Consider the following 24365-nt stretch of genomic DNA (forward strand, 5'->3'; position numbering starts at 1 on the left):
GCATGCATCTGTACCTGCCCTCCTCCATGCCCAGACAGACAGTGGGGGTGTCACTGGCCTTCCCTGGGGGGGCATGATTATTTTCAGGGACCGTCTCGCCGTTTTCCTGGCACTGCTCTGTGGGGACGTAGGCCATGCAGAGGATACGGGACTCCACGTTGAAACACTCAGTGACTTTAGGACTGGAGTTCTGCATGGCCACGATGGCTATCTGGCCCATCTGGTTGGTGCAACTTGCCACCTGAACAGAAATATGTTAAGCTTACAATTTTAGGGATGCATTATAACAATTAGGTAAGCCAGTTGAGATGAAGCATCTTTTTCAAGAGAAGTGTGGTCAGCTGTATAAGAATGAAAAGCAAACAGCACTAACTAATATAAAGCTATAGAGCTGAAGTTGATGAAGACCAGCACCATGAAACACAAACATTCTTCAACAGTGCAAAATTAAAACATCAAATACGAAACCACACAAAATTAAGATTTCGGGCCTAAGCTAAACACAGTTCACATCTCATTATTTGAAAGTCTCCCCTTTCAGTTTAACATGCTGCAGCATACTCAGTATATTAGCTCTCCATTAAAATACCAAGCAGAGGAACTGTTTGTGTGTCTAAAAGTTCCAAAGTTTTCCCTAATATTTGAAAACATTAATTTGGCAGTAATCATCATGGTTATGGTGGTTTCTGTTTATTTTGAAGGAAGAAAACCGTTAGCGATAATAAACACACTCAGGCAAAGCTTTGTTATTGGGAACTACAATAACAGTTTACGGCTAGTCAAAAACTGCACCTCTGCCAAAGTTAGCAGGGAAAGTCACCAAGGGAGAAGTGGTAAAGCTTAATCAGTGTCTGCTGATGAAAACAGGCTGACTGGAGGACAAGGATGGACTCCAAAACTCAAAATGTTTGATGGCCAGGTGTCAGACACTCAATACACTTAACTGACTGATCTAGTCAAGTCACAACCAAATTATTCATTTAATTCTCACAATGGGTGGTTTATTTTTTTTTACTCTTTTCATTTGTGCAGTGGTTCAGACATAAGCTGGTACAATCCTGCTGGTGCAGAAGATGCAGGGAAAATGTCTCACCCAGACACAACCGTGACCCAGGACAGGGGTGTCTGCTGTGCTCTCTGTGTTGACGTGGGGCTCTGGGTTGTGAACGGCACACTCCACCTGACACAGAGCTGAAAACTGGTATTAGCATCAAAGACTTCACAGAGTAAAAGAAAGCGGTGTCTCTCACTCTGCTTGTTAAGTGTTAATACACAAACTCAACAGCCACCACACAGATTTAACCAAACTACCAAATGAAATAATAGTTGCACTCTTTGAAACCAGGCATTTTTTTTTCCATTTTGATGGTCAGAGTTCACAAATGTCAAATGATGAAATTCTGACAAGCAGAAAGTGAGGCTTCTGGGACATAAAACTGCTGACAGACTGAATGGATAAGAGGTCAAAGTACTCAAAGATATCACTGAATATGTTTTTTTTTCTTGCCCTTATTCCAAAAAAGACAAAAATCCTACTGTGCTGTTTATATGGCTAATGAAAATGAATATTCTTGAAAAGGTCAGGGCTGCAATATTTGCACATATTCAAAAACCTGATCATATCCAAGAATTTCATAATGTTTAGAGCAGGTGTGCTTCTCCTTTCAACCAGAAATGAGGGCTTTTATTTTGCAAATGCATCTCAAACTGCTGGATAGTTGGTTTGTGCACAACACATGGAGCTGACCTAAAATGCCAAGAGGTTGTGTGCTCTAAACTACAGGAAAACCACCAACTGAGACGCATATTCCAGATGCACTGAATACATGACAAAGCATACAAAGCTCCTAAAACCCAAATAATATTGGCATATCCCATATGACTTAATCCCATCATCAATCATCATCATCAATCATGCTTCATTCAGAAAAAGGCCTCGTAATGAATGTCCAAATGGAATATGTTTTTTTTTACATGACCCGTATTAGATTAAGATTTTTGTCATAATAAGAACAATAGAGGAAAATTAAAGTGTAAGTAAACATACTGACTGAGCACTATGGGGTGGTACAAAATTAGGTCTACCTCTAAAAATCTGTGTGGCCCGTACGGGGATCGAACCCGCGACCTTGGCGTTATTAGCACCACGCTCTAACCAACTGAGCTAACCGGCCCTTGAGCCTTTACACCTGGTGTTTTTTTTTCCTGTCTGGGAGATGGAATTGCATACTGAGAGCTGAAGAAACACATGCACCTACACATGTGCATACACACATGCATTCAACCATATGTACACAGAGGGACAGGAAGTGTCAAGACAGCTGATTCAAACTGACGCCAGTGTTGGTGACCCCCTTCTCCCAAACATGAGGGCATGGAAGTACCAGGTCTGAATAGTGGTAACCAAACTGGAATCAAACACAGACAGCCACCAAAATCAAGCCACCAAGCAAGCAGAAAGCCCATTCTTAACCCTATCAGATTTTTTTTAAAAAAGCGCTGAATCGAATCTTCAGTGCGTCACTTTCCACTCATACTGTACTTCCACCCGCAGCTGCAGTCCGTAGTGACACTGACACACAAACCAGCCTCATTTCAGTCTTATTTCAATCCACTGACAAACATAATTGTGCTTGTAGGACTTGGGCAACTGCAGAAACCAGTCACCAGAAATCAAGTTTCTGCACTCACAGAAAAACTAGCAATTATTGCCTGCAGTCATGTTTATTCCCTGTTTGACAGGGTAGAAATGTCATCTGCAGCTGAAACTGCAGGACATCGTTCATCAGCTACAAACTAGTTAAGAGCTTCTCAATGTGTCTCATTCATCACTGTAACTGATGCGGTTTTATAGCTAGCAAACAGCTCTGTCATACTGGCAATAGGGCAGTATTTACAGTGATGTTGTTGCTGTGAGCACAGAGCAATCCTCTCTAAAATCTGTGTGGCCCGTACGGGGATCGAACCCGCGACCTTGGCGTTATTAGCACCACGCTCTAACCAACTGAGCTAACCGGCCTGGATGAACCACCAACACAGCCGGTTTTGGGAACACAAAGGCAGAGCCACAGAGCACAAGAAACAGAATGAAAGGCATTTAGTGAGACAGTACAATTCATTTTAAGAGTGTGGACCTAAGCTACAGTGAGATAGGTGGAGGAAAAGGAAGCAGTCCAACCTTGAACTCCTGTAATTTCGACATGACCACAGGCATTTGTCGGAGCAGGAGAGGGTGTTTCTGCTTCTTGATCTGATTGCTGTCATCCTCTGCAAAGAACCAGCCCTGCATGTTGTCGTCCTCTGATACACACACAAACACAGACAAGCAACGCGTGATTCAACAATGTACACTCCAGCTTTTGGAAATTCTGACACCGTAAGTGATCAGTTTTCCAAAGAAGAGACCACAGAGCTCACAAGGTAAAATGCCAGTAATGACATTCACTGTGGGACAGATCCCAACATGAGATTAATGATTCTCTGAAATTCAAACAAGTCACACATTTGATGCCAGTTGGTAAATTACATGAACATTTTTCAAAACAAGGTTTCCTTGCTAAACTGCTGTAACTACTGCTGTCAGAGCAAATTCCAAGGTAGTAAAAGCCACCAAACTGAAGAGTTTTGAATGTTTCAGCAATGCCAGGAATAGAGAGGCAACAAGGGCTTGACTCACTGTATGAGGTGCAGAGTTATTTCCTGCAAAATATGTCTCTATATCATTGTGACTGAGAAGATAAATTAAGATTCAGTGACGTAACAGCTTATGTTGTCGCATCTAAAGTGGAATTCCAGTACTCATCACAACAATTTAGATTTAATTACTGACTCTATATGATCATAAATTTGAACAGATACTGGAAAAGCACTTGTAAAATGACATCGAATGTCCATGACATTTATCTAACTAGACACATGGTAGAGCTAGCTGTGGTAAGATGAGTTTAACTAAACTTATCTTACTTACTTACTTACAAGACCATATAGGGAAAACTGAAAACTAATAAAAAATGTGGCACTTGTAATAATTTGTAATCAACTTGAACAATTAGCCTATGTTGTTTGGTAGTGGGGAGTTAGTTAGCCAAGAGCAGGGATCACACTTGAATGCATGCACACACCCAAAATGGAAAAACAACTGTACAAGTTAAACAACAGAAGTCGATGGCCAACTGGTTGTACTGTACCTAGAGCAAGCTTGGCCATCTGCAAGTTACTGATCCATGACTGTTTGATGGCTGGGCTGAAGGTATTGAACACTGCACTGAAGTATGTGGGTTTACCCGATCTGTCAACACAGAGGACAAAACAAAAAAACAAACGCTGAAAAAGTTGAAAGAAGATCAGTTAGATCAGTCTGCGATGCTGAGTCCCTTCCCAGAGTAAATCTGTGCTGAAGCGCTGTAATTTACAGTTTGGACGTACCTATTTTCCCCTAACCTGCCTTGTTCACATCTACTGCAGTAAGTGATTTCCTACCTTTCCCAGAATGCATTTTGACAAAACCCAGAGAACACATCCAAATATACTGCATATCCAAGAGACATTCACAGGCTATTCACACCTGTCCTTATCATGCATCATGAAAGCGTCTTAGCTGACCACTTGGGGACACATCAGGACTCATTATTGTTTACACTACACACGATATGTGGTCATATGCATCCCAGCACCTTGGCAAGTTGGTCTGATCAAAATGCATCTTTGCAGTCATTTACGATTGTATTTAGCGCTATCCACCTGATCACCTGAAATGGATGTTAAAACAAAGTGTAAACAGGGTCATAGATATCTGTACCTCTTCCACAATGGATTTCTACCTGTGTGACTGCTGAATGTCAGTGCAAAAGGGTGCACGTGGAAATAAGCACTTGCTCTTTGATTCCGAGGGACTTACAACAAAACCTTATGTTTACAGTTGATATTTTAGATAGCTGGAATGTGATGCACTGGAAATATTGCAACATGACGTTGTGCCTTCTATATTGAGCCAGTAACCCTAACCACTAACCCTAACCTCACCAAAAAAAAAAAAAAGAAAAGAAAAGAAAAAACTAAATGGACCCAGTAATGCAATGAAACTTTCCAGTAGTTATTTTTAATGTATTTTTAGGGTGGATGTTACTTAAAAGAAACTATCCATACTGTTGAATTCTTTCACTTCATTCAGCCTAATGGCCTGGATATTACAACATAAGGGGAAGACGTAAGTAAACATTCAGAGATGCTTTAACTCATTTGTATCAAATGATTAATGTGCATGGCACTTTGACTGGTGCAAAATCTGTCAATGCTTTTGCAATCAGAGCAGTTTAATTAATTTTAACACCATCTCTCCAAGCAGCTGTGCTCATGTTTGAATGCTCTTGAATACATAACAGTCTATGAATTAGCATCTTGTTAGAGACTCGGTACTGTCAAATATCTGCTCTGTATGGTTGATTTGAATCACAGCTGATGAGGCATGTGAGCCTGCCCATTCAATAGTGACTGAAAAAAACAGAGGGTGGTGGTGATGTAATGGAATTCAACAACAATTATCAATGCTAGCAGTGGTTTATGTATGTACTGTGTGTACTGTATTTGTGTACTGTATTTTTCTCAATGTGTAAATGTGTGATTGTGTATGTGTGTGTGTTGGGGGGTACTTTCTGAAATACAGCTTTCCTAAAAATCACAGATGGTGACAAGTGTTGTGTTTTGTGATGGAGGGATCAGGGCAGGAATGAAAGAGACACAGCTGTTGTTTCCAAACATACCCGTGGATAATCCGACCAGCTAAGCACCGTGGTGAGAGACGAGGGATGGAGTGAGGAAGACAGCGAGAGGAAGGAGGTAAGGGAGTGAGAGATGGAGAGAGTGTCATGGCAGAGAATGAGATATGGTTACAGTGAAACAGAGAATGTGAGATAACCAGGTCAAGGTGCACCCTTGCGGGGACCACGTGCAAACTATAATAGTGTGTGTCTATGTGTGTTTGTGCATGTGTTACAGCCACTTGAGTGAGCAACAGCTGCAGCGTCTGGCCATGGGTAGAAAATGCTAGTGCACATGTGAGGGAGAGAAACAGTTCATTTTCTCCCCTGTGATTCATGCCTCAGATTAGGGCTGGTGGAGAAGCTTGTTTATCCAAATGTACCATAATATTCTCTCCTAAGGCGGCAGGGGCTGGGGACGGCTGGGAGGATGAGAGGGGAAAGCAGGGTAAAAGGGGATAAAGGCGAACACTCGATAAACATGACAGTGGGAGGGCAGGACAGAGGGTTTAGGTTGTTAAACTGTTATTGTTGTGTTATAGGAGTCAAAAGATTGTGTTCCTGTGTGAAAGACCTACTAGTGTGAAAAAGAGTAGTGTGTGTACATATAAAATACAGACTTGTCTTGTTTGCCTGGCAGCTGAAGCTGGATCCTACAGCGGTCAGCTGCCCTGATCTCCTCCTCCTTCTTCAGAATCAGCCTCTGGAGACCTGACACCCAGTCCTGGGCCACTGCGGGGTTTACATTCTGTATTTAAAGGAAGAGATGAAGGAATTGAGAGAGAAATAGAGAGAGAGAAATGTAGAGTGAAAGGGAATATAAAAGGCAAAGGGAGAAAAGAGTTGAAAAGAAGAGAGAGATGTTCAGGGAGATGTACAGAAATCAGACAATGAAGGAAAGATATGGTCAATAAAAATGCTACAAGTGGCATTTTAATATTAATTATAAATTAGCACATTCATATCTTTACTATGGTATAATTAATATTAACAAATGAATATCATCTTTGGAACAGGAAACAATGAGGTTAATGTGAAATATGGTCTCAAGTTTGGGGTACACTGCTGCTGTGAGATAAAGGCTACCGCTTTTACTAAGGTATCATTATTAATTTGATAATGATATATATTTTTGCTTTCAGTAAACATGTAGAGATAGGAATATATACTCAATGCTCATGGAGGAAAACAGTTGGCTGTCTGCGACTCACACAAGTCAGTCTTTCCTTCCTTACCCCTTCCCCTCCATCCATCAATGTCTCCCTCCCTCCATCCAGTCTAGGAGACACATGTCTCTCTGTTACCTTCGCTGCTTCTCACTCTGCTTCTGACAGGCCGACCAGCCCAGCAAAAACACGGCCTCACACAGTCATGCTGCGCTCTGCAAACTACACTTCCAACCCGGCTGCACAGACAGGCATGTGTATGTGTGTGTGTGTGCGTGTGTGTGTGCGTGTGTGTGTGTGTGTGTGTGGCCACAGGTCATTATGACAGGCTTGGATGGCGCACATCTAGACTTGAGGCACCCCTAGACTCCCTAAGACAAACAGTCGATGCTGGCACATTCCGCTGCTCAAACATTTTATGTCTACACGACTGTTGAGCTTTGATGGAAACCCGAGGTGAAACCTGATGAACGTGAATTCAAAAATCCTGGGAACAGTCAGGATAGTGTGTCTATGTCCACTTCTGTTTGGCGTGCAAGAGCTCATTTTTGCAATTCAAATAAAACACTCTCCCAGGCACAAACTGAAAATCCTGGATGAAAAGTACATTTAAAATTTAAAGCTAACAAGAATTTAATTTTTCATATGCACATTTCTTTGAGCATTTTTACAAAGTTCCAAACACTGAGCTCATTAAAAGGCAGGGTTCCACTTCTGAAAGCCTGAACGTCAAAGCAGTTTATCATTTCTTTAATGAAACAGCCTTCTCTTGCCTGTATAAGGCAAATTACTTTGTATGTCCACTGTTGAGTGACCTCTTTATTTTTTTGCACTGATTCCTCACCCTCTTGTATTATCAGCTTATGTTTATATGTAAGATGTGATTCCTTTATTTCAATACCCATCTTCAAACGAAATTTCCTTAACAGCACTACTACAATAAATTGAATGGATCTGAGTATGGATTTGAGTTGAATTGATTTGACTTTAACCCCAGCACTGCAGAGTCCTTGTTTTCAGTGCAGTCCTACCTGGTAGTTGCCTTTGAGGCTGGAGATCATGCTGGAGATCTGGTTGACCAGGCTGAGGTCATGGATCAGGTTCTGCAGGTCCTGGTACAGCTGACCCGGGCCCATGTACAGCTTGTCTGTGGAGAAACACACTCGAATAAATGATGGCATATTTCCATAACTTACAACATTTGCACTTCAAACAGCTTGGACTGACTGTCGGGAAACCAAAATATGGACATAGATGTTTGTTACAAGGCTCTAATTGACAAAGCGGTGATGCATGGTTCTATGTTCGGCTCATGAATTACAGTGGTTACAAACTTGGAAAATGGGTATGTTGATGTGTGGCACAAAGAATGGAGTACTAAAGTGACAGGTGGTAATAAAAGTGAGCTGTGCCCCTGACATATAGTGGTAATAAACAGCAGGGAAGAGTAAAGCCAGTGTGATGAGAGGTCAAATTAAAATGAGACAGACAGACAAAGATCAATAGAAGCAGCAGGAGTCAGGTTCCCACAGGGAGCTGACAGTTCTGCAAACTCTGCAGTGGTTTTGACCAGTGGACACGTTTACTTAGAAGAACACGATTACTTCATACTAGCTTTCAGAAGCCATGCACAAATGTTTGTTTTTGCACATCTTCCTTTCTGCTCACACTTGTGTATGCTTCTTTTGTGTATTTGCCTGTCTTCATTTTTTGAGCTTGTGCTCTGCATAACAAACCTGACACTCCTGTGTGATGTGAGCAGTTACTGCACTGGTCTGTATCAAAAGGGAAACAACGGCCTGCTTTGTCTATAAACAAAGCACGGCTACACAGAACAACCACAGAGCCAGGCTCATCAGAGGGATCCTAGGGGCTCTGCCAGGCCATGAACCTCTCTCTCTTTCACAGACACACAGAAAATCATGAGGAACAGCACGTACTGAGGATGGCGAGAATCTGTGTCTGTTGGTCAAAGCTGCCAACTTGTTACGCCAATGGACCGCATCATGTACATGCACAACAAATGATTCAAAAGAAGCTTTTGAAAGTCGTCGTTTGAAGTCGTTTGATCAAATGATCCACATAACAGCATGTAGCTCTAAAAGTACTCTATTCAAATTAAAACATATGATGAATAATTTTGGTGCATCTGACATTATCTAAGGCGCAATACCCTCTCTGCTACATTTACACTTGCACGCTGGGGAGGGAAGAGTTACAGCCAATAAGAGTCTCTGGCACCAGAATGCCTTAAGCTCCCTCTGCTTCTGTTAGTCTTCTTTCTCTGCTCCCTTTCCTCCTCCTCCTCCTCCTCCTCTTCTTCTACTACAATGGTCACTGAGCCTTCTCTGGTGCTGCGGCTCCATGGTAACCCAGCCCAGTCTTCCTCTGGAGGTCTCACTGACGGGACACTCCGGGAAACTCTACTCCTGCTTTGCACTTCAGTTCCCTTTGTGCAAAGGGACTTATTCTAAAATGTCTCCCTCTGAGTTTGTATACAAGAGGCTGCTCACAGATTGAAAAATTCTTTGTCATGCTGGCACACATGCATGAGCACCCCTGCATGCAAACACACATGCAGGACACAGAAGGCGTACGGTAGTGTGTGTGGGTTGTGGGTTTCATTTGTATTTTCATGGTCAGTTAACTCCCATTGCATTCAGTCGCATCACTGGATCAAATCACAGCCATTTCACACTATATGTATCAGCTATGTTTACTTGGTGAAGCTATTCATGGGATGAAATGAGTAATTAATTGCTAGAACGTGTTAATTTTTTTAAAACTATGTTTCCCTTCAATTGAGCTAATGTCCTTATCTAATGGAGCTGTATGAAATTTTCATGGCTCATCTGTCTTGTGAGCGCTAAGACGTGGGGGTTGGATCCAGGTCAGGTCTGAAATGCTGAATAAGCCTCACACACTTTCTCTATGGTTTGTCATGCTGTGAACAAGTGCAGCTACAACAGTTCATGCAGAGAGACTGTCATACAGATCTAGTATAGGACTGATTATTCCACATTAGCACTGTAATAGATGTTTTGATCTCTCTCAGACTGGGTATACAGGAAGCTGAAGTCAACATGTCATCTGTAGAGTGTTTTATTCTAAAGTGCATGGCTTTTTTAATGTTTCACACATAACCTACATGATTTGACTATAAATTAAACTGGTTCATAGTTTGAATCTAAATTATTTATTATGCAGTCTGGTTATACCAAGCCCTGTGATATCTACCACTGGGGATCTGTGTTAGCATGACTAATGCTTCTATTTCATAAGTGTCCAATAAAATTAGCTCCCATTTGACCTCCTTATAGAGATGTACTGTTTGGTTAGGACTTGCGTACCATCATTCAAATTAATACATCCACTGGAGGCCAAAGCATCCTTTCTAAAAAGACTAAATTCTAGTGTTTTATTTTCAAAAAGCTATAATGGGATATGTAGTATACAATGCAATGTAGAATCTGATGTGCTTTGCTGACTTGTTTTGACACTCCTACCATTGCTGAATTGACCGTTTCCCTGGCTGGCGATGAGAGTGGACCCATTATGAACCTGGCCCAATTTCCTCAATGGCTCTTTGTGCAAGTGCCAACACATTTCTAACAAACCAGGACCTCAATTCCCAATAACAATTTATCTAGGAGGTTAAATGTGTTTTCTAAGTGCAATTCTGCAGATGCTCTTAAATTTCTACGCATGTTTCCCAATGCAGCAAGAACGCCCAGATTATCTCAAAATCGGTGTAAATGTTGCTTTGATAAAGACAAATATCTGCAAGCTGCATTTTACAGTCCATATACTTAAATTACTAGACACATATTTTTTTAAAAATTCAGACGCTTTTATTCTTGGAATAATCACATGGAGTAGCCTCCTTTAGCCTGTTTGTCCTTCCAGCTTATTGCTGCGTGTTAAACTACTTGTTGTTCTAGGTAGATGTTGCCTTTCATCTCAAAATACCCTTGACTGTTGAATAAGGGTGATGACAACAATTCATGCAGGTCTCGTGGCTCCCTAAATTTAAGTTCCTATATTTGGCATCAGAGAGGGATTGGAAATTCAGATGGGCAACAAAGAGAGCTAATGGGACAAAAAAAAAAAAAAATCCATGTAGCGTACAAAAGCAGAAATAAATGACCAAGAACATACTTAAAATAAAACATGTAGTTTGCAGGGATGCTTCCATGTATATGGGTTTGTTAAAACCCTCCTAAACTAAAAGAGGACAGGGATATTGTTTCATCTGCGGCCATTTCTAAGAGCATCTTTAGTTAAGAGGGTTTTGGGGAACACCTCACAAGTGAAAGATGCTTGGCAAGGTGATTTCTATGAACTAAAACCTCCAGACCTTTATGTGAAATTAGGCCATGAGGTACAGCTTCAAGATAATGAAGCAAGCAAGTTATCCCAGCAATTATACACTTATTTAAAAAAAACAAAGACATATTATAGACAAACTGAGTCTCTGTGAGTTTAAATAGCCAGTCTTTGTAGGTTTAATAACCAATCTTCATGGTGGTCTCTGATTACTATGCAGTGTAGAAAAGACATGATGTAAGCAGGGAGACACGCAGGGAGGTGACATCATGTGCTGGACAGTCTTTTCATGCCTTTTAGCAGGCTGATCACTGAGCTGCTTTTGGCTGAGCACACTGGACTGTAGAAACTATTATCCCTGCTTGTCAAAAGTTCCTGGACAGTGCACACATTTGTACACATACACAGACTCATACAGAAACACACAGCATGAGCATGGATTGGTAAGGAAAAAGTAAGACTTCAATAAATAACTGAGATGGACATTGTGAGGGGTGAGGGGACTGGACTGGGTACGAGTCAGTAAGTTATCACTGACTCAAACACTAAATCAGCTCTGTTGAGGGAATTTATAATTCATCCACAACAATTTACAAGCTTCTGTGACACTTGACCATCATGCCCACAAGAAGCGACGTGGCCATTTGACATAGTTTCAAAATCAACTTCTGCCACATCTGATTCAATTAGCTCTTATTAGAGAGGATAAGACAATAAAGCAAGGCCCATATGGCCTTCCTCAGGGCTTGTAGGGGAGTGTGTGTGTGTGTGTAGGCTTGTGCCACACCACGCAAAGACATATGGCTGTGAACCTGTCTAACTTTCTACCAGCTGCAGTGCTAGGGGATCTTCAGGTCAGATCAGATGTTAAACAGGTCCATCTGTGCGGCCTATTAAACCATGCTAAAGCACACCTATGCTGGTGGCTTTGATAGCTGTAGTTGGTGGGGTATCAGTGAAGGTCAGATGGCCTGGCAGGGGATGGGTATGAGACTGATAATGCATGGAGGAGCAAGGTGGCTGAGAAGGATGAGCGAAAGGGGAATCGGGGTGTAGGAAACTAAGGAGGGTAGAAAAATCAGAAAAAGTTAAGAGTGAAATCGAAGAAAGGGAGTGAGAGGAAACTGAGAGGGGGAGAAGATTTGCTTACACCCACCCACAATCAATGAACCATCTACTCTATCACTAAGCGTTGTCTGCTGAACAATAACATCACACAGTAGGGAGCCTCAAAGAATTTTAATTACAGTCCACACCAGCACTGTCCTACTTGCTTTCATTTACAGACTAGACTCTTCTATCCTCTGTGCATTTGGACTGAAATGTAGCCCGACCTTTACTGAACTGGAAGCGTCATGGCAAGTGTGCTTAATGCTGCAGCACATGAAAAGAACAGTACATAGGATTTATCTAGAAGTGAATGTCACTGTTCCTGAGATTGGAACATTATGCAATGTTATTCCAGATGGGATAAGAGAGAGAAAGTGAGGGAGGGAGAGAGTGAGAGAGTGAGTGAGAGAGAGAGAGAGAGAGAGGGATCAGAGTGTTGTGTGTAATTGAGTGGTGGTAATTCCAGCCTATGGTCATGGACGATAGAGAGAGTGAGCTGTTGACTTCAGCTCAAATTCATAACCTTCAGTAAGCCATGCATTATACTGTATCAAAGCACTCACCACCTGAGCATGCCACCAGCCTGGCAATGCACACAGCCATTATCTACACACATAAACACACATACACACACACACAAACACATATAGATCCTAGAATAAAAAGTGCAGGACTGTGACCACAAATCATGCAGTCCAGTTCTGACTCTTGCTTTTGCTTTAGGACCTTTTAAAGTAGCTGAGCAGCTGCCTGTGACGAGGCAGAGCCCAGTGGAAAGACTGAAATCATTGACCAGGCAGCCAGCAGACCAGCACAGGGCTGGAGGAACTGCTTGTGGCGGAAAAAAATACACACTCAGTGGCTGGATGCTCTCTGCGGGACTGACACCATTTTAGAAATGTCTCCAAGTGTCCAGCAATGGGGATTTGTCCGTAATTTATTACAGGGGAGACAATGTTTTCTTTTCATTAATTATAATCGTGGAAAAATACATTCAGTTATGTGATAGTAGTAATTATTTTACCAATACAGCAAGTAAGACTAATAATTACAGTCTTGGAAGAGAGCCCTCTGCCATTTTTAACACCACAAACCAATATAGACAGATTAGACAGCTAAGGCAAAATGACTGAATGTGACACTGTGGTCCGTACTTGGCTTAGCATTGATGACCACCTTCTCCCCAGAGTGGGCTGTTGGGTAGCGGCTGCTGTCGGCCATGTCCTCACTGGATCCAAACTCTACCACCTCCACCAAGCTCAACGGGACACTCCACTTGAGGAGGAACTTCTGTCCCAGTGGGGCACTGCCACTGCCGCTGCCGCTGCCATCCTGACTGCATCTAGATACAGCAGAACGACATAGAGAGAGAATGGCTTTGAAATACACAGAAGTATGGAGGGGCTGTGGTTCCGGTTATTAGCATTCTGTTTTGTGGAACAAGAACTCATTCTCTGTATTGTCTGAGGAGGAGTTATGTGGGTGCAAGAAAATCTGTTGGTAGGAAAAGAGACGAATGAAATTGAGTGTCAAAGGACGAGGTCTATTTAGCCAGGTTTGCAAGATGAGAACAAGTGGATCCAGTCATGTATAAAAGTACAAGGCAAAGACGTTTGGCCAGAGGCAGTGTTTGGTGAACAGCATGTTGTAATTACAGGACAGAGGCTGGAAGCTTTTACCCCAGGGACTTTGCTCTCTGTGTCTCTCCCTCTTAAATTCTAAGCCACAGCAGGCCCATGTAAGTCCAAACCCAGACACCCACTTTGGTAAAACGTCACCCAAAGGACAGCATGCTCAGTTTAGCTCTCGCTAACTCTCCTTATACTTGTGAGTTTCATTTTAGTTCAGTTCACTTTGAGAAAGACTGAAACCCTTATTTCACCAAATATTCCTCTGGCATACAATAAAAGGCACATTATACAAAACAGGCCAAAAAAAAAAAAAAAACATGTGCACAATAATCAGTTTCCAAAAATGTCTAATGGCACTGTATAGCATTTTGTAGCCAAGGATGAGAGAGGGTACAAATTAAGGGAGAGATTAAGCACAGGTCTGGTTTGTGGTGGTTCTTACCGGACGTTGGGGGTGGCACACATGAGCACATCGTTGAGCAGGAAGAGGCGCCGCTCCTTGGTTTTGATGATCTCACCACGTTCATTGTAGACGGTCTCCACCATGTCGTCTGAGCGGATAAGGTAGCGGCTGCCGTTACTCAGGAGCTGAGGGACAGGTATGTCAAGTCAGAGGTCAAAAGCAGGTGCTAACAGTGACAATGCTAACAGGGCAATGAAAAGCTAAAAACATTCAGGTTTGCAGTGTAGCTGACATATTTAGTGTGAGGTGAAAATTCTCTTGTCTCCTTTAGATTCCACTGTAAATACATGTTTCTATACAGATGCCAGAGGAGCTTACTGTAGACAGAAAAACAGACAAATAATTATACCTTGGGGAAAGTTGGTGTTCTGTGCACGATGTGCTAAGCCTTGCTCTAAAAATATACTGTTGAGCGAAAAGGATATTTGGTAGGAAATGGGAAGCTCCAGCCACTGACATACCCCCCCACACAAGGACATTAACTCATTGAACTGAAGTGATTTTTCTCACCTTAAAGAGGTTCAAAAACATTTGTTTCCATACTGTACAATAGTGTCACACACATATTCTGTATCTGCTGGTTGAAACTCTTATTTTAACCTATAACATACTTATATTGAGTGAAATATAAATGGTGTAAAAGTTTTATGGCTGCACAATTACATCACACAGAAAATATCCAGATGTCTTCTACTTTAGAAACATTTCCCTGTAATTCAGCAGGACATATTTGCTATCTTTGGAAAGCTTGGGATCTCCAGTTGAATTCAAAATAAAGTTCTCTAGATTTGAAAAAGCAGAATATATTTGTAATCATGAACCCACTGATGGGACTAGCAGGATTAAAAAGGTTAAAGAAAATACTACAGCATGTGCTAAAAGAATCAGTCAGCCTATAATTATTTTACATATTGACTGAAGAGTTGCACTTTATCGCCTTACAAAACATGTAAATGAAAACTAAAAAAGATTATAAACATCATTCTATTGAAATCATATTTCAATGCACGCGCTGAGCAAAGGGCACATCACAGCAAGGGGACCTTGTTGAGGTAGCGTTCGTTCATGGCCTTGGCGATGTGACGGATCTCACATCGCTGGTCAGCCTCCCTCTTCTTCTCGTTGAGCTTCTCAGCCAGCGTCTCCAGTTCGGTCAGGGCCATCTGCAGGGGCAGGCGGTCTGCATGGCCCACTGGTGTGTTCTTCAACATGTCCTGGTGAGGATACACCAACATTTAGTCCTTTACTTTGACATTCATTCTCCTTACACACTGAGGTCCAAATCACTAGTGCTTTTAAACAGCTTTTCATTTCAGTGTTGTTGGCGTAGAAAAGCTTGCTTTACTCTCTGCTTTTCTCCATCTTTCTTTCTATGTATCAGTCAATTTGCTTGTGCAATTAACAAATTCTCCTCACTGAAGAGAACATGTACATACTGCATATTATCTAGTATCCTAACCAATACATTACATTATATTGTATGAAAGGCAGTGCAAGGAATGCAGTATAGCATATCTTGTCTGATCTTTACTGTGAGAGAGGCAAAAATAGAAAATATGTAAGGGTAAATGGGACCAGCATCAAGAAAGATCTGAAGAAAACATTTCCCCTTGGTGCATCTCCCTCTTGAGGAGATGCTTAAAAACAAAGTGCTTTGATTTGTGTGTAAGGCACTCCCTCTGCTGGTAAACCTGCATAATACACCGTCTGCTGGAAATTGTACCGCAAAGGAGCTAATAAACTAGTAACCATCGTACTTGAAGCAGCAGAATGAACTGTGGGAATCTCTGGATGGGTTTCATCATTAGGCCATACAGAGTCATTCGGTCAGTGCTGGTCTCCTGTCGATGCTGTGGAGAGAGACAAAGAGTGCCTTAGTCATTCTACTTGCATCTTCCTTCACATAATTAACTGGTCAACAGGCAGCTGTACCTTCAAATACCTGAATATGCAGTTAATTGTAACAACATCTTTACTATGACTGATAGCTGTGTGTAGATTCTGGGTTTGAGCCTTGCTGAAATCATTCACAGACAATAAATCCTGATTCGCAAAGTCTAATGTGCCAGAATTGAAAGAAACTGCCTTTTTTTCCTGTAAAAACTTATGACCTCCATTTACACAGTGCACTGCATTTCAATCAGTGTCATTTGTTTCTATGTGTTTCTCTCCAACCTTGAGGAATTCCAGGAAACCGGGCTTGGAAGCGCATGTCTTCCTCACCACTGCCATCGCCGTGCTGAAGTTGTTTACATATTCACTGTAGGCATCCAGCACCATGGACTTGGAGAACTGTTGTGGTGTATGCACACATAAACCCATTGCAGGAACACACACACGCGCACACACACACACACACACACACACACACACACACACACACACACACAAAGATTAAATAAGACATCAGTGAAACTTGGAAGCATATCAAGGGATCAGATTCCTGATCCCAAAATAACTTGTTAATTTGTAAATCATGTGCTTTTGGAAAAGGATGAGACTGAGAAGGACAGAGAGGGCAGTGCACAGACTTGATATGGGTCTCCCTGTCCCTCTGATATCATGCCAGGGGTTGCAACCTTGATGAGTGTACAATAACAAGCAGCAGGAAGTGAAGCAGCAAACGGGACTGTACGAGATCTGGTCTTTTGTTTTGAAGAACCTTGCTTGTGAGTTGCTAAGCAACCACAGACAGAGAGGGGTGGAGTACATCCTATAAGAGAGCAGAGTGCAGCTCTCTGTCTGTTTGTGTGTGGCGCCTGTGCCAATGAATGTGTGTGTATGAAATGGAGAGTGGCAGCGTTGCATGCACAATGATTAGAAATGCGAGGAAAAAGAAAATAAGTCAGAGGATAATTTTGTCTCAAGCACCACAGATAATTTATCTGTAGAAAACAAGCTCTGTTTTTCTCCAAAAGGCTCACCGATGCAACAAAGACATCACCAATCATCTCCAAGTTGTCCCACTCGGCTACACGGCTGGCCAGGGCAATTTGGAACAGGAAGTGGCACTGCAGGATCTCACGGATACGGTAGAAGGTCATCTTCAGTTTCCTGTCACTCAGTAGCCTCGGCTCGATCTGGGACAGGGGCTTCTCATATTGCTGATAAAGCAGACAGTGTTAATTGTAATGAGAAAGCTTCATTGTTCATTTGGCAATTAGTGCACTGGTATTTGCAAACCTCTAATATCCTTTTCAGTGCTTCCAGATAGTTCTTCTCACTCTCCAATATAGAGCCCAAAATGCATCTTCTAACCAGCTGCAGAATTGAAATACGGATGTATTAGTCTCCCCCAGTCATCTGCATGGGTTTATAATATGATCAAGATGTTTCCAGAGTCAAGAGTGGTGTAAGCAGTTAAGTAAGCTGCAGTTTGTATTCAGCACCTGTTGCTGTGAGAGGTCCTCTGGGGCCGGGCCCAGCACAGGCTCCACATTGAAACAGTCCACCTCAATGAAGAGTTCAGACTCCTCATCCTCAAAACAGGCTGACTTCCTCTCTGAAATACAGGAAGAGCAAGTTAAAACAAACAAACAAACAAACAAAACAAAAAACATCAAAAAAGAAATGAATTCATTGAAGAATCATGTGATCCTGACCAGCAAGGGACATCAGCCAAAGTTCTTCTTTATTTATCAAATTATCGCAAGTATTACTACATTATTATTTTGCACTGCGAAGCCAATTTCATATTAACAGGGGAGTTAGGAGGCAAATTCACTAAACCAAAGGCACCACTGTCTTTCGTGGATTTTGTACCATTACAGAAGGACTTGGTCTTGATGAAAGAGCGTCCCTTCTTCACCGCAGCTTTGGTCTTCTCAAGGCCATCTTTGGTCCCCTCCTTAGCTGCCTTCACAAGCTTTTGCATCTTTAGGTGAAACAAAACTCATTATTATCCCATATAACAAAACAATACCATACAGGACATGTTACTACTTTAGCTGAAGAGAATTTCCTCTGAAATGAAATTTAGTATGCTTAGTTTAAAATTGTGCCTAATTAGCTACCAAATTGAGCTATACAGGATAGGAGCAATGTTAGAGGAGGGATGAAAATAGATGGCAGATCATGTAAATACAGGACAAAACAAGAGCAGAATTATTTTGAGAGTGACACAGTAACTGGGACATCAGCTTAAAGTACCACAGTGCTCACATGCAAAATGCCTGATTGGTTTTGGTAAGAAATGTCACAAATATACTCTGCACCTACAGTATGTTAGATTCTAAAATATGGCTGCTATTGTATAGCATATGGGATGCTATTTTTTGTTTAGTGCAATGACAGTATGCTACAGGTTTACTGAGAATATCTAAAATTAAAAATATATTAGCCAGTGAATTTAACCCAAGTTGCTGTTGTCTCAGTTTTCTGTGGAATTCAACATATGTCATTTCAGGACACATCCAATGCTTTTTGACCCAAAATATCTAAACAATTAATGACACAGGTCAGTGCAGCAGACAGGGAGACAAATGACTTGTACATAAACCCACCACCAGTGCCACCACCACCAGTCATTCACATCAGAGCAGGATGAGGGTGCTGAGTCAGTGAAAGATGCCCAGAGTGGAGTTAGCTAGGCTGAGATTGAAGGGTTGGGACTACTTTGTCTAGCGCGGAGAGGCAAGGTGAGCGGCAGGCGGTTTACCTTCTGCTCGTGTTTCTGTTTTAGCTGCTGCAGCTCTACTGTTCCCACTGTATTTGCCATTAGATCTTTCATCTTTTTCTCATAGTGTTCTTTCAAGCGTGTGAGATCTTGAGAGAGCTAAACAAAAGCAGAGCAAGCGTTACCAGTTATGGCCTTGCAGGGAGCTTGCAACATAAGAGTCAGAGCATAGCTAACCACTATAAATCTTGGTATCGGAATCAAATCTTGATATAGACCACTGACTCTATTCTCCCCAAAACACCTCTCAACTTTTTCTTACTCTTTCAAAACTGTGCACCACGCTAAGACATTTTTTTCAAAGAGACTAAGGCCATTTCAGCCATTCATCTTGACTTTTAGTGGCATTTTTGTCCTTTTCAGGGCAAATTTATTGAGCTATGAAATACTACATTTGTATTACCCTCAAATTGTAATACAGTGTTTTGTTATAAATTATAATAGACCATATGCCATCCTTTTTTGCCACTGCTTGGAACTATGGTGCAGTTTTCCTTGCTCTTTGTCCACAATCAGTTCATTTTCCCCCTCTTGCTGCTGAACTTTACTGTACAGGTTTGTTTAACTATATGCTGGCACCGTGACTTATATAGGGTCGGCAATTTCATCACAGGTTCCCACAAACCTGGTATATTCACACATGAATATTTAAAAACTCAACAAATAAAATATATATGTTGTAAAACACAAAAGAGGGCAATCTACTTATCAGTGCAATTTTTGCCCCTTCTTTTGTAAAGTTCACAAGTATTTTATGACCTTACAAAAGCATCTGCACCCCAGGCGCCCATTAATTTCTAACGCTGCAGTTTACCAAAATACAGGGAAAATAAATGTCTGAATCATTCAAAAACACAAGCTAGGCCATTACAGAGTACAGCAGGGTGATTTGTAAACCAGGCAAGACATCTTTTTCAAGTCTGCAGAAGCAAATGGGCTGGTGATTTGAAACCAAACTCACAAATTGTTGTATATTATTGAACTCTTTCTCCATAGTGATAACATCAGCAGCAGAAAATGAGGAATTTGCAAAAGCTCAAGCAAGATCAGATATTCCACCAGGATGTGTTATGACCTGTATATATAAACTATACTTTGACATAAACAGCAATATGATCCATCATTCTCTTTATCAAAGCTGAAAAAGAGAGGGTGGAAGCTTAAATACAAAACATCCTCAAAATCTGTAACAATTACAAATATCAAAACTGAATTCTTGCATCACCATCCCCCCTTCTCTCTTTCCCCCCAGATGTACAGTAATGACATAGGAGTTGGGTGTTGGCTGTAACATCAACACAGGGGCGGGAGGGTGTTTCTAATACACACGTGAGTCTTCCTCTGTGGCGGTTTTCCTCTCATGAAGGCATGCGGCAGGCCGTTGCCAGGGCGGCCCTCCCCGTCACTGGCCTCATCATAGCTCTCGAACTCACTGGAGCTCCAGCCGGTGTCCAGGGAGCTGTTGCAGCCGCCCTCCTCACCCAACTCTACGTCATCGTAGATCATCTCATCTGGCTCTGCATGAACAAATGGACAGAATATATAAACATGTAATTTACTGCAGTGCAATTGCTTTTTTATGCACTATGGATTTGACAGGGCATTCTGAGGGGCTATTTCATTGTAAGCCCTGTGATAAAAAGGTAGGACATGACATCACAGCTACTAGTTCTCTGTATTGTATATGCACACCCTTGTATATTTCATTTTAGGGAACTACATACAAGAAATCCGCTAGACCAGCAAACTAAACATCAGCATAATAATGTAACTACAGGCATTCACCAATTGATGATTTTATCTCATGCATCAACTGAAATAAATAATTCACACAGCCCCATTTTGGAAAAATGGGAAATCAGAAGCAAAAGCAAGCTGTTGTGCTTAAGGCTTTTGAGAGGAAGTGAAAGACTGCATTTGCTGAAAGAACAAACCAAAAAGAAAGAAAGAAAAAAGAAAGAAAAAAAGAATCAGACCACTAACCTGTGTTGGAGTCAGAGTTCTCTCTGGGCACATCATCGTAAATCACCTCATCTGGATCTGAACCACAAAATAACAACCGGTCACGATTCACAAAAGCCAAAGACTAATGTCTTATGACATGTAGCTAAGATGTTCACACAACAAGACAGGATGTAATGTAATGGAGATCTAAAAGAAGGGAGCACACAAGGGCCCGCTTCCTCAAAAGAGGAGGGAAGGAAGTGTCTGGGAATTCACTTGTGGCAAAAAGGAGAGAAAAAGAAAGAACATAGCACCCTGGAGTCATGTACTGTGGGGTGTAAGAGGGTAAATACAGAGAACTGAAACAAAAACTTTATAAAAATATGCAATTTCCAAAAGCATCTCTGCAAAAAGTATGTTTATTGTGGAAACTGTTCCTTACTTTCCATCCAAGCTGTGTTGGCAGGATCAGACACCCATTTAGTCAAGGCATCTTCTTCTCTAATAGGTGGATACTCTTCACTGAAAACACTGAAGACAACATGCAAACAAAACTGTAAGTCCACAACCAAATGTAGGTATATTCCAGTGCCTAGGCATATTCACTGTCAGTGTCATCTCATCTAAAACAATCACCCAATTATCTCCGTATTTTGATACAGTGATACATGTTTGTAATACCAATGACAAAGGCATACTGTGATTCTACCAAGTCACTGATAATAAAGCTGATAAAGATAGCATTGTGCATTATGCCCAGTAACTGGGAAGTACACACTGTAAACATAGCCTAAACTTCATATAATAAATATAATATATTATTGATAAAAGCATGCTCTAGCTGTTTTGTGTATCACATACCTGTCAGCAGAGGTGTTGCCAGTCCCAACCACTGTGACTGAGGATAGAGAAAGAGGGGATTATAAAAGCAAAAATACTGTAATACTTCACTTCCGCCCACCAGATGTCAGTATTAACTCCTTTCATATTAGCTTTGAATTTGTTTGGGTGATATTTTCCCCTGAATCCATTCCCATAAATTACACTTGACACATGTACCCAATTTATATACAATGATAAGATAAACATTCTGCTTTCCTTGAAACATATCATGGTGAAGATAATTATTGTCCTTGCTTTGCAGATCATGGCCAAAAGACCTCTCAAGGTAAAACATGTAACATCATTAGAAAAGTCAAGTATGAAAACAGTTTTGCATATCATAATACATATCTTTGACTTTCCACAGCTCTTCACTAAAACATCTGAGAATTTCAGTCTGGAGTGACCTTGGTAAGGTAATTACATGGTAATGAGGTCCAGCACTGTGCCAAGCCATGGGCTTGGACACAACTACTGTAAGATTCCAGGGAAAACAGGAAAATCTTCACAGCTAGCACAGAGTTTGGGGCAGGGCTAAATTTAGTCTCCACTTCCTTGTGGCAAGACTTTCGGAAAAAAGGAATGCAGAAAGAAGAAAGGAGAGGAGGGAAAAGTAGCTGAGAGAGCATTCATGTGTCAAAGCCTGACAACTCTAGGTTTGCGTGGGGGGAGAGAGGAGAGTGAGGAGAATGAGTAGAGCCATAAACCCGCAGAATCCTCTGATCAACCAGTGATCAACATATTACTGAATGGTTTTGTTTGATGTTTAACTTCAATATAAAAGTTAAAGCCAAATCTGCTGCTCTAATCACTGCATTTCCAGGATTTCCTTTCTTTACCATCCTCGTCCACGGAGAGGTGTCGTATGATGACAGGCGTGGTGTAAGCTGGTGTGATAAGGGGTACACTGGAGGGAGTGGCATAGCCGCAGGGCACAGGGACCGAGTAGCCCGAGGTGATGCCGGCGGGGCTGGTGGGGATATCTTGGGCCTCTCCCTCTCGTTCCCTGGGCTCCAATGGAGAGGAAGAAGAAGGGGAGGACCCATGCTGCTGCTCAAGTTGCTGCAGTTGGAGGGGGGTGATGTCAATCACAGAGTAAGGGTTGACCTTGCCCTGGGATGTGGTCCTGGGGGTGGCCTGCGGAGGGGGAGGGTCATCAACACAGACATCGTGGCCTTCACTTCCTGGTGGTAGAAAAAGAGACAGATACAGCGACAGCATGCTTAGATAAATCAAGAGATATGGCACCCATAAGGTGTAAGATGTGTACTGGACAGTTCTGGTCCTCAGTTTGGATCGGCTGAGTCACCTTTAATTCTGAAATCAGCCTATGATCACAGGACAATTTTAATAATAACATGCAAACTAAAAATAGCTGCTCATAAACATATTTGTGTCTCTCTGCACTATTTAGCTGCTGTACTGCTAATTAGAAAATAACACCAAACTACTACTGATCAAGAACTATAAGGTTTCTTTAACCCTGGCATTATTTTCTTGCTAAAATGGCATGGCAAATAAATATTCAGCTTCACATGATGCCTACCTATGCTTATGGCTGTTAAACAAGTGAACAGTAAACAATGGCTTCTTGAAGCTTATTACTTTATGCCACCAATAATAACTGTGTGTCCACCAATAGCTGGTGGTTAGTCAGACTGTGTGATTTATAGCAGGTTGTAAAAATGGTTCACTGTCTCTAGTTTCAATCCCAGTTTGTTGGCATTACTTGTCCTGACCCCTCCTGTCTCATAAATCACCACACACATGCATGTTTATCTAACAAATATGCAGAGGCGGGTTAACTTAAATGCTGTAAATAAAAGACACTAGGATCTGTGTGGAGTAGATGTGTCCCTACTGTGCTTTTGTATGTATGTAAGGGCAGGTAGATGACTCCTTAGTTCATGGAGTGTCTTCTAATCCCAAGCAACAGCCACTGAAGCCTGGGCTAAAAACCTGTGGTCCATAAAGGGATCAAACCCACAACCTTGGCATTATTAGCACCACCCTCTAACCAACTGAGCTAACCAGCCTATGTGAAACACAGATCCTCCCTCGTCACTCCACATTAGAGCTGACAGGGAAGGGAGGGGGTGAGGGCACTGTGGTATGCAGACACAAAGTTACAGTGAGAGGAAGAGAAAAATGAGTCAGAGGAAGAGAGAGAAACTAATGTGAGAGCAGAGAAAGAGGAAAATAGTGAGAGACAAGGAAATGTTACTCCAACACCTACATGTGATTTTTTTTTCTCTTACTTGACTGAGAAACTAACTGAGAAGGACCACATGAACTGACTATTTTATGATTTGTTAAGTGAAGCTCACAAGTAAAAGGGACTTATTTTAGTCAAACTAGTCTAAGTGAATGGCATCATATTTTGGTAAGATTCAACGACAAACCCATTTGCTG

General features: G+C 41.7%; 1 protein-coding gene and 2 non-coding genes across 4 annotated transcripts in view; all 3 read right to left on the reverse strand.

Moving 5' to 3' along the window:
• arhgef10 (Rho guanine nucleotide exchange factor (GEF) 10) overlaps window positions 1-24365 on the reverse strand; it is a 55337-nt gene that overhangs the window by 17151 nt on the left and 13821 nt on the right. Inside the window, exons 4-24 of one of the 2 annotated variants that reach the window (XM_030081813.1) lie at window positions 22793-23137; window positions 21933-21969; window positions 21514-21602; window positions 21111-21167; window positions 20457-20644; window positions 19110-19226; window positions 18215-18326; window positions 17842-17954; window positions 17636-17713; window positions 17377-17556; window positions 16628-16744; window positions 16210-16302; window positions 15496-15666; window positions 14432-14577; window positions 13513-13700; window positions 7954-8069; window positions 6377-6504; window positions 4188-4288; window positions 3179-3300; window positions 1094-1180; window positions 15-241 (exon numbers count right to left, since the gene is read on the reverse strand). In XM_030081813.1, coding sequence (XP_029937673.1) covers window positions 15-241; window positions 1094-1180; window positions 3179-3300; window positions 4188-4288; window positions 6377-6504; window positions 7954-8069; window positions 13513-13700; window positions 14432-14577; window positions 15496-15666; window positions 16210-16302; window positions 16628-16744; window positions 17377-17556; window positions 17636-17713; window positions 17842-17954; window positions 18215-18326; window positions 19110-19226; window positions 20457-20644; window positions 21111-21167; window positions 21514-21602; window positions 21933-21969; window positions 22793-23137 — 2812 coding nt within the window. The remainder of the gene's footprint in view (window positions 1-14; window positions 242-1093; window positions 1181-3178; window positions 3301-4187; window positions 4289-6376; window positions 6505-7953; window positions 8070-13512; window positions 13701-14431; window positions 14578-15495; window positions 15667-16209; window positions 16303-16627; window positions 16745-17376; window positions 17557-17635; window positions 17714-17841; window positions 17955-18214; window positions 18327-19109; window positions 19227-20456; window positions 20645-21110; window positions 21168-21513; window positions 21603-21932; window positions 21970-22792; window positions 23138-24365) is intronic. The other variant, XM_030081814.1, reaches the window with a different exon arrangement.
• On the reverse strand, window positions 2101-2174 carry trnai-aau (transfer RNA isoleucine (anticodon AAU)). The gene has a single exon. It is a non-coding gene; the product is annotated as a tRNA-Ile (tRNA).
• Window positions 2946-3019, reverse strand: trnai-aau (transfer RNA isoleucine (anticodon AAU)). The gene has a single exon. It is a non-coding gene; the product is annotated as a tRNA-Ile (tRNA).

This window comes from Myripristis murdjan, chromosome 22, assembly GCF_902150065.1.
Source record: "Myripristis murdjan chromosome 22, fMyrMur1.1, whole genome shotgun sequence".
Classification (NCBI taxonomy): Eukaryota; Metazoa; Chordata; class Actinopteri; order Holocentriformes; family Holocentridae; genus Myripristis; species Myripristis murdjan.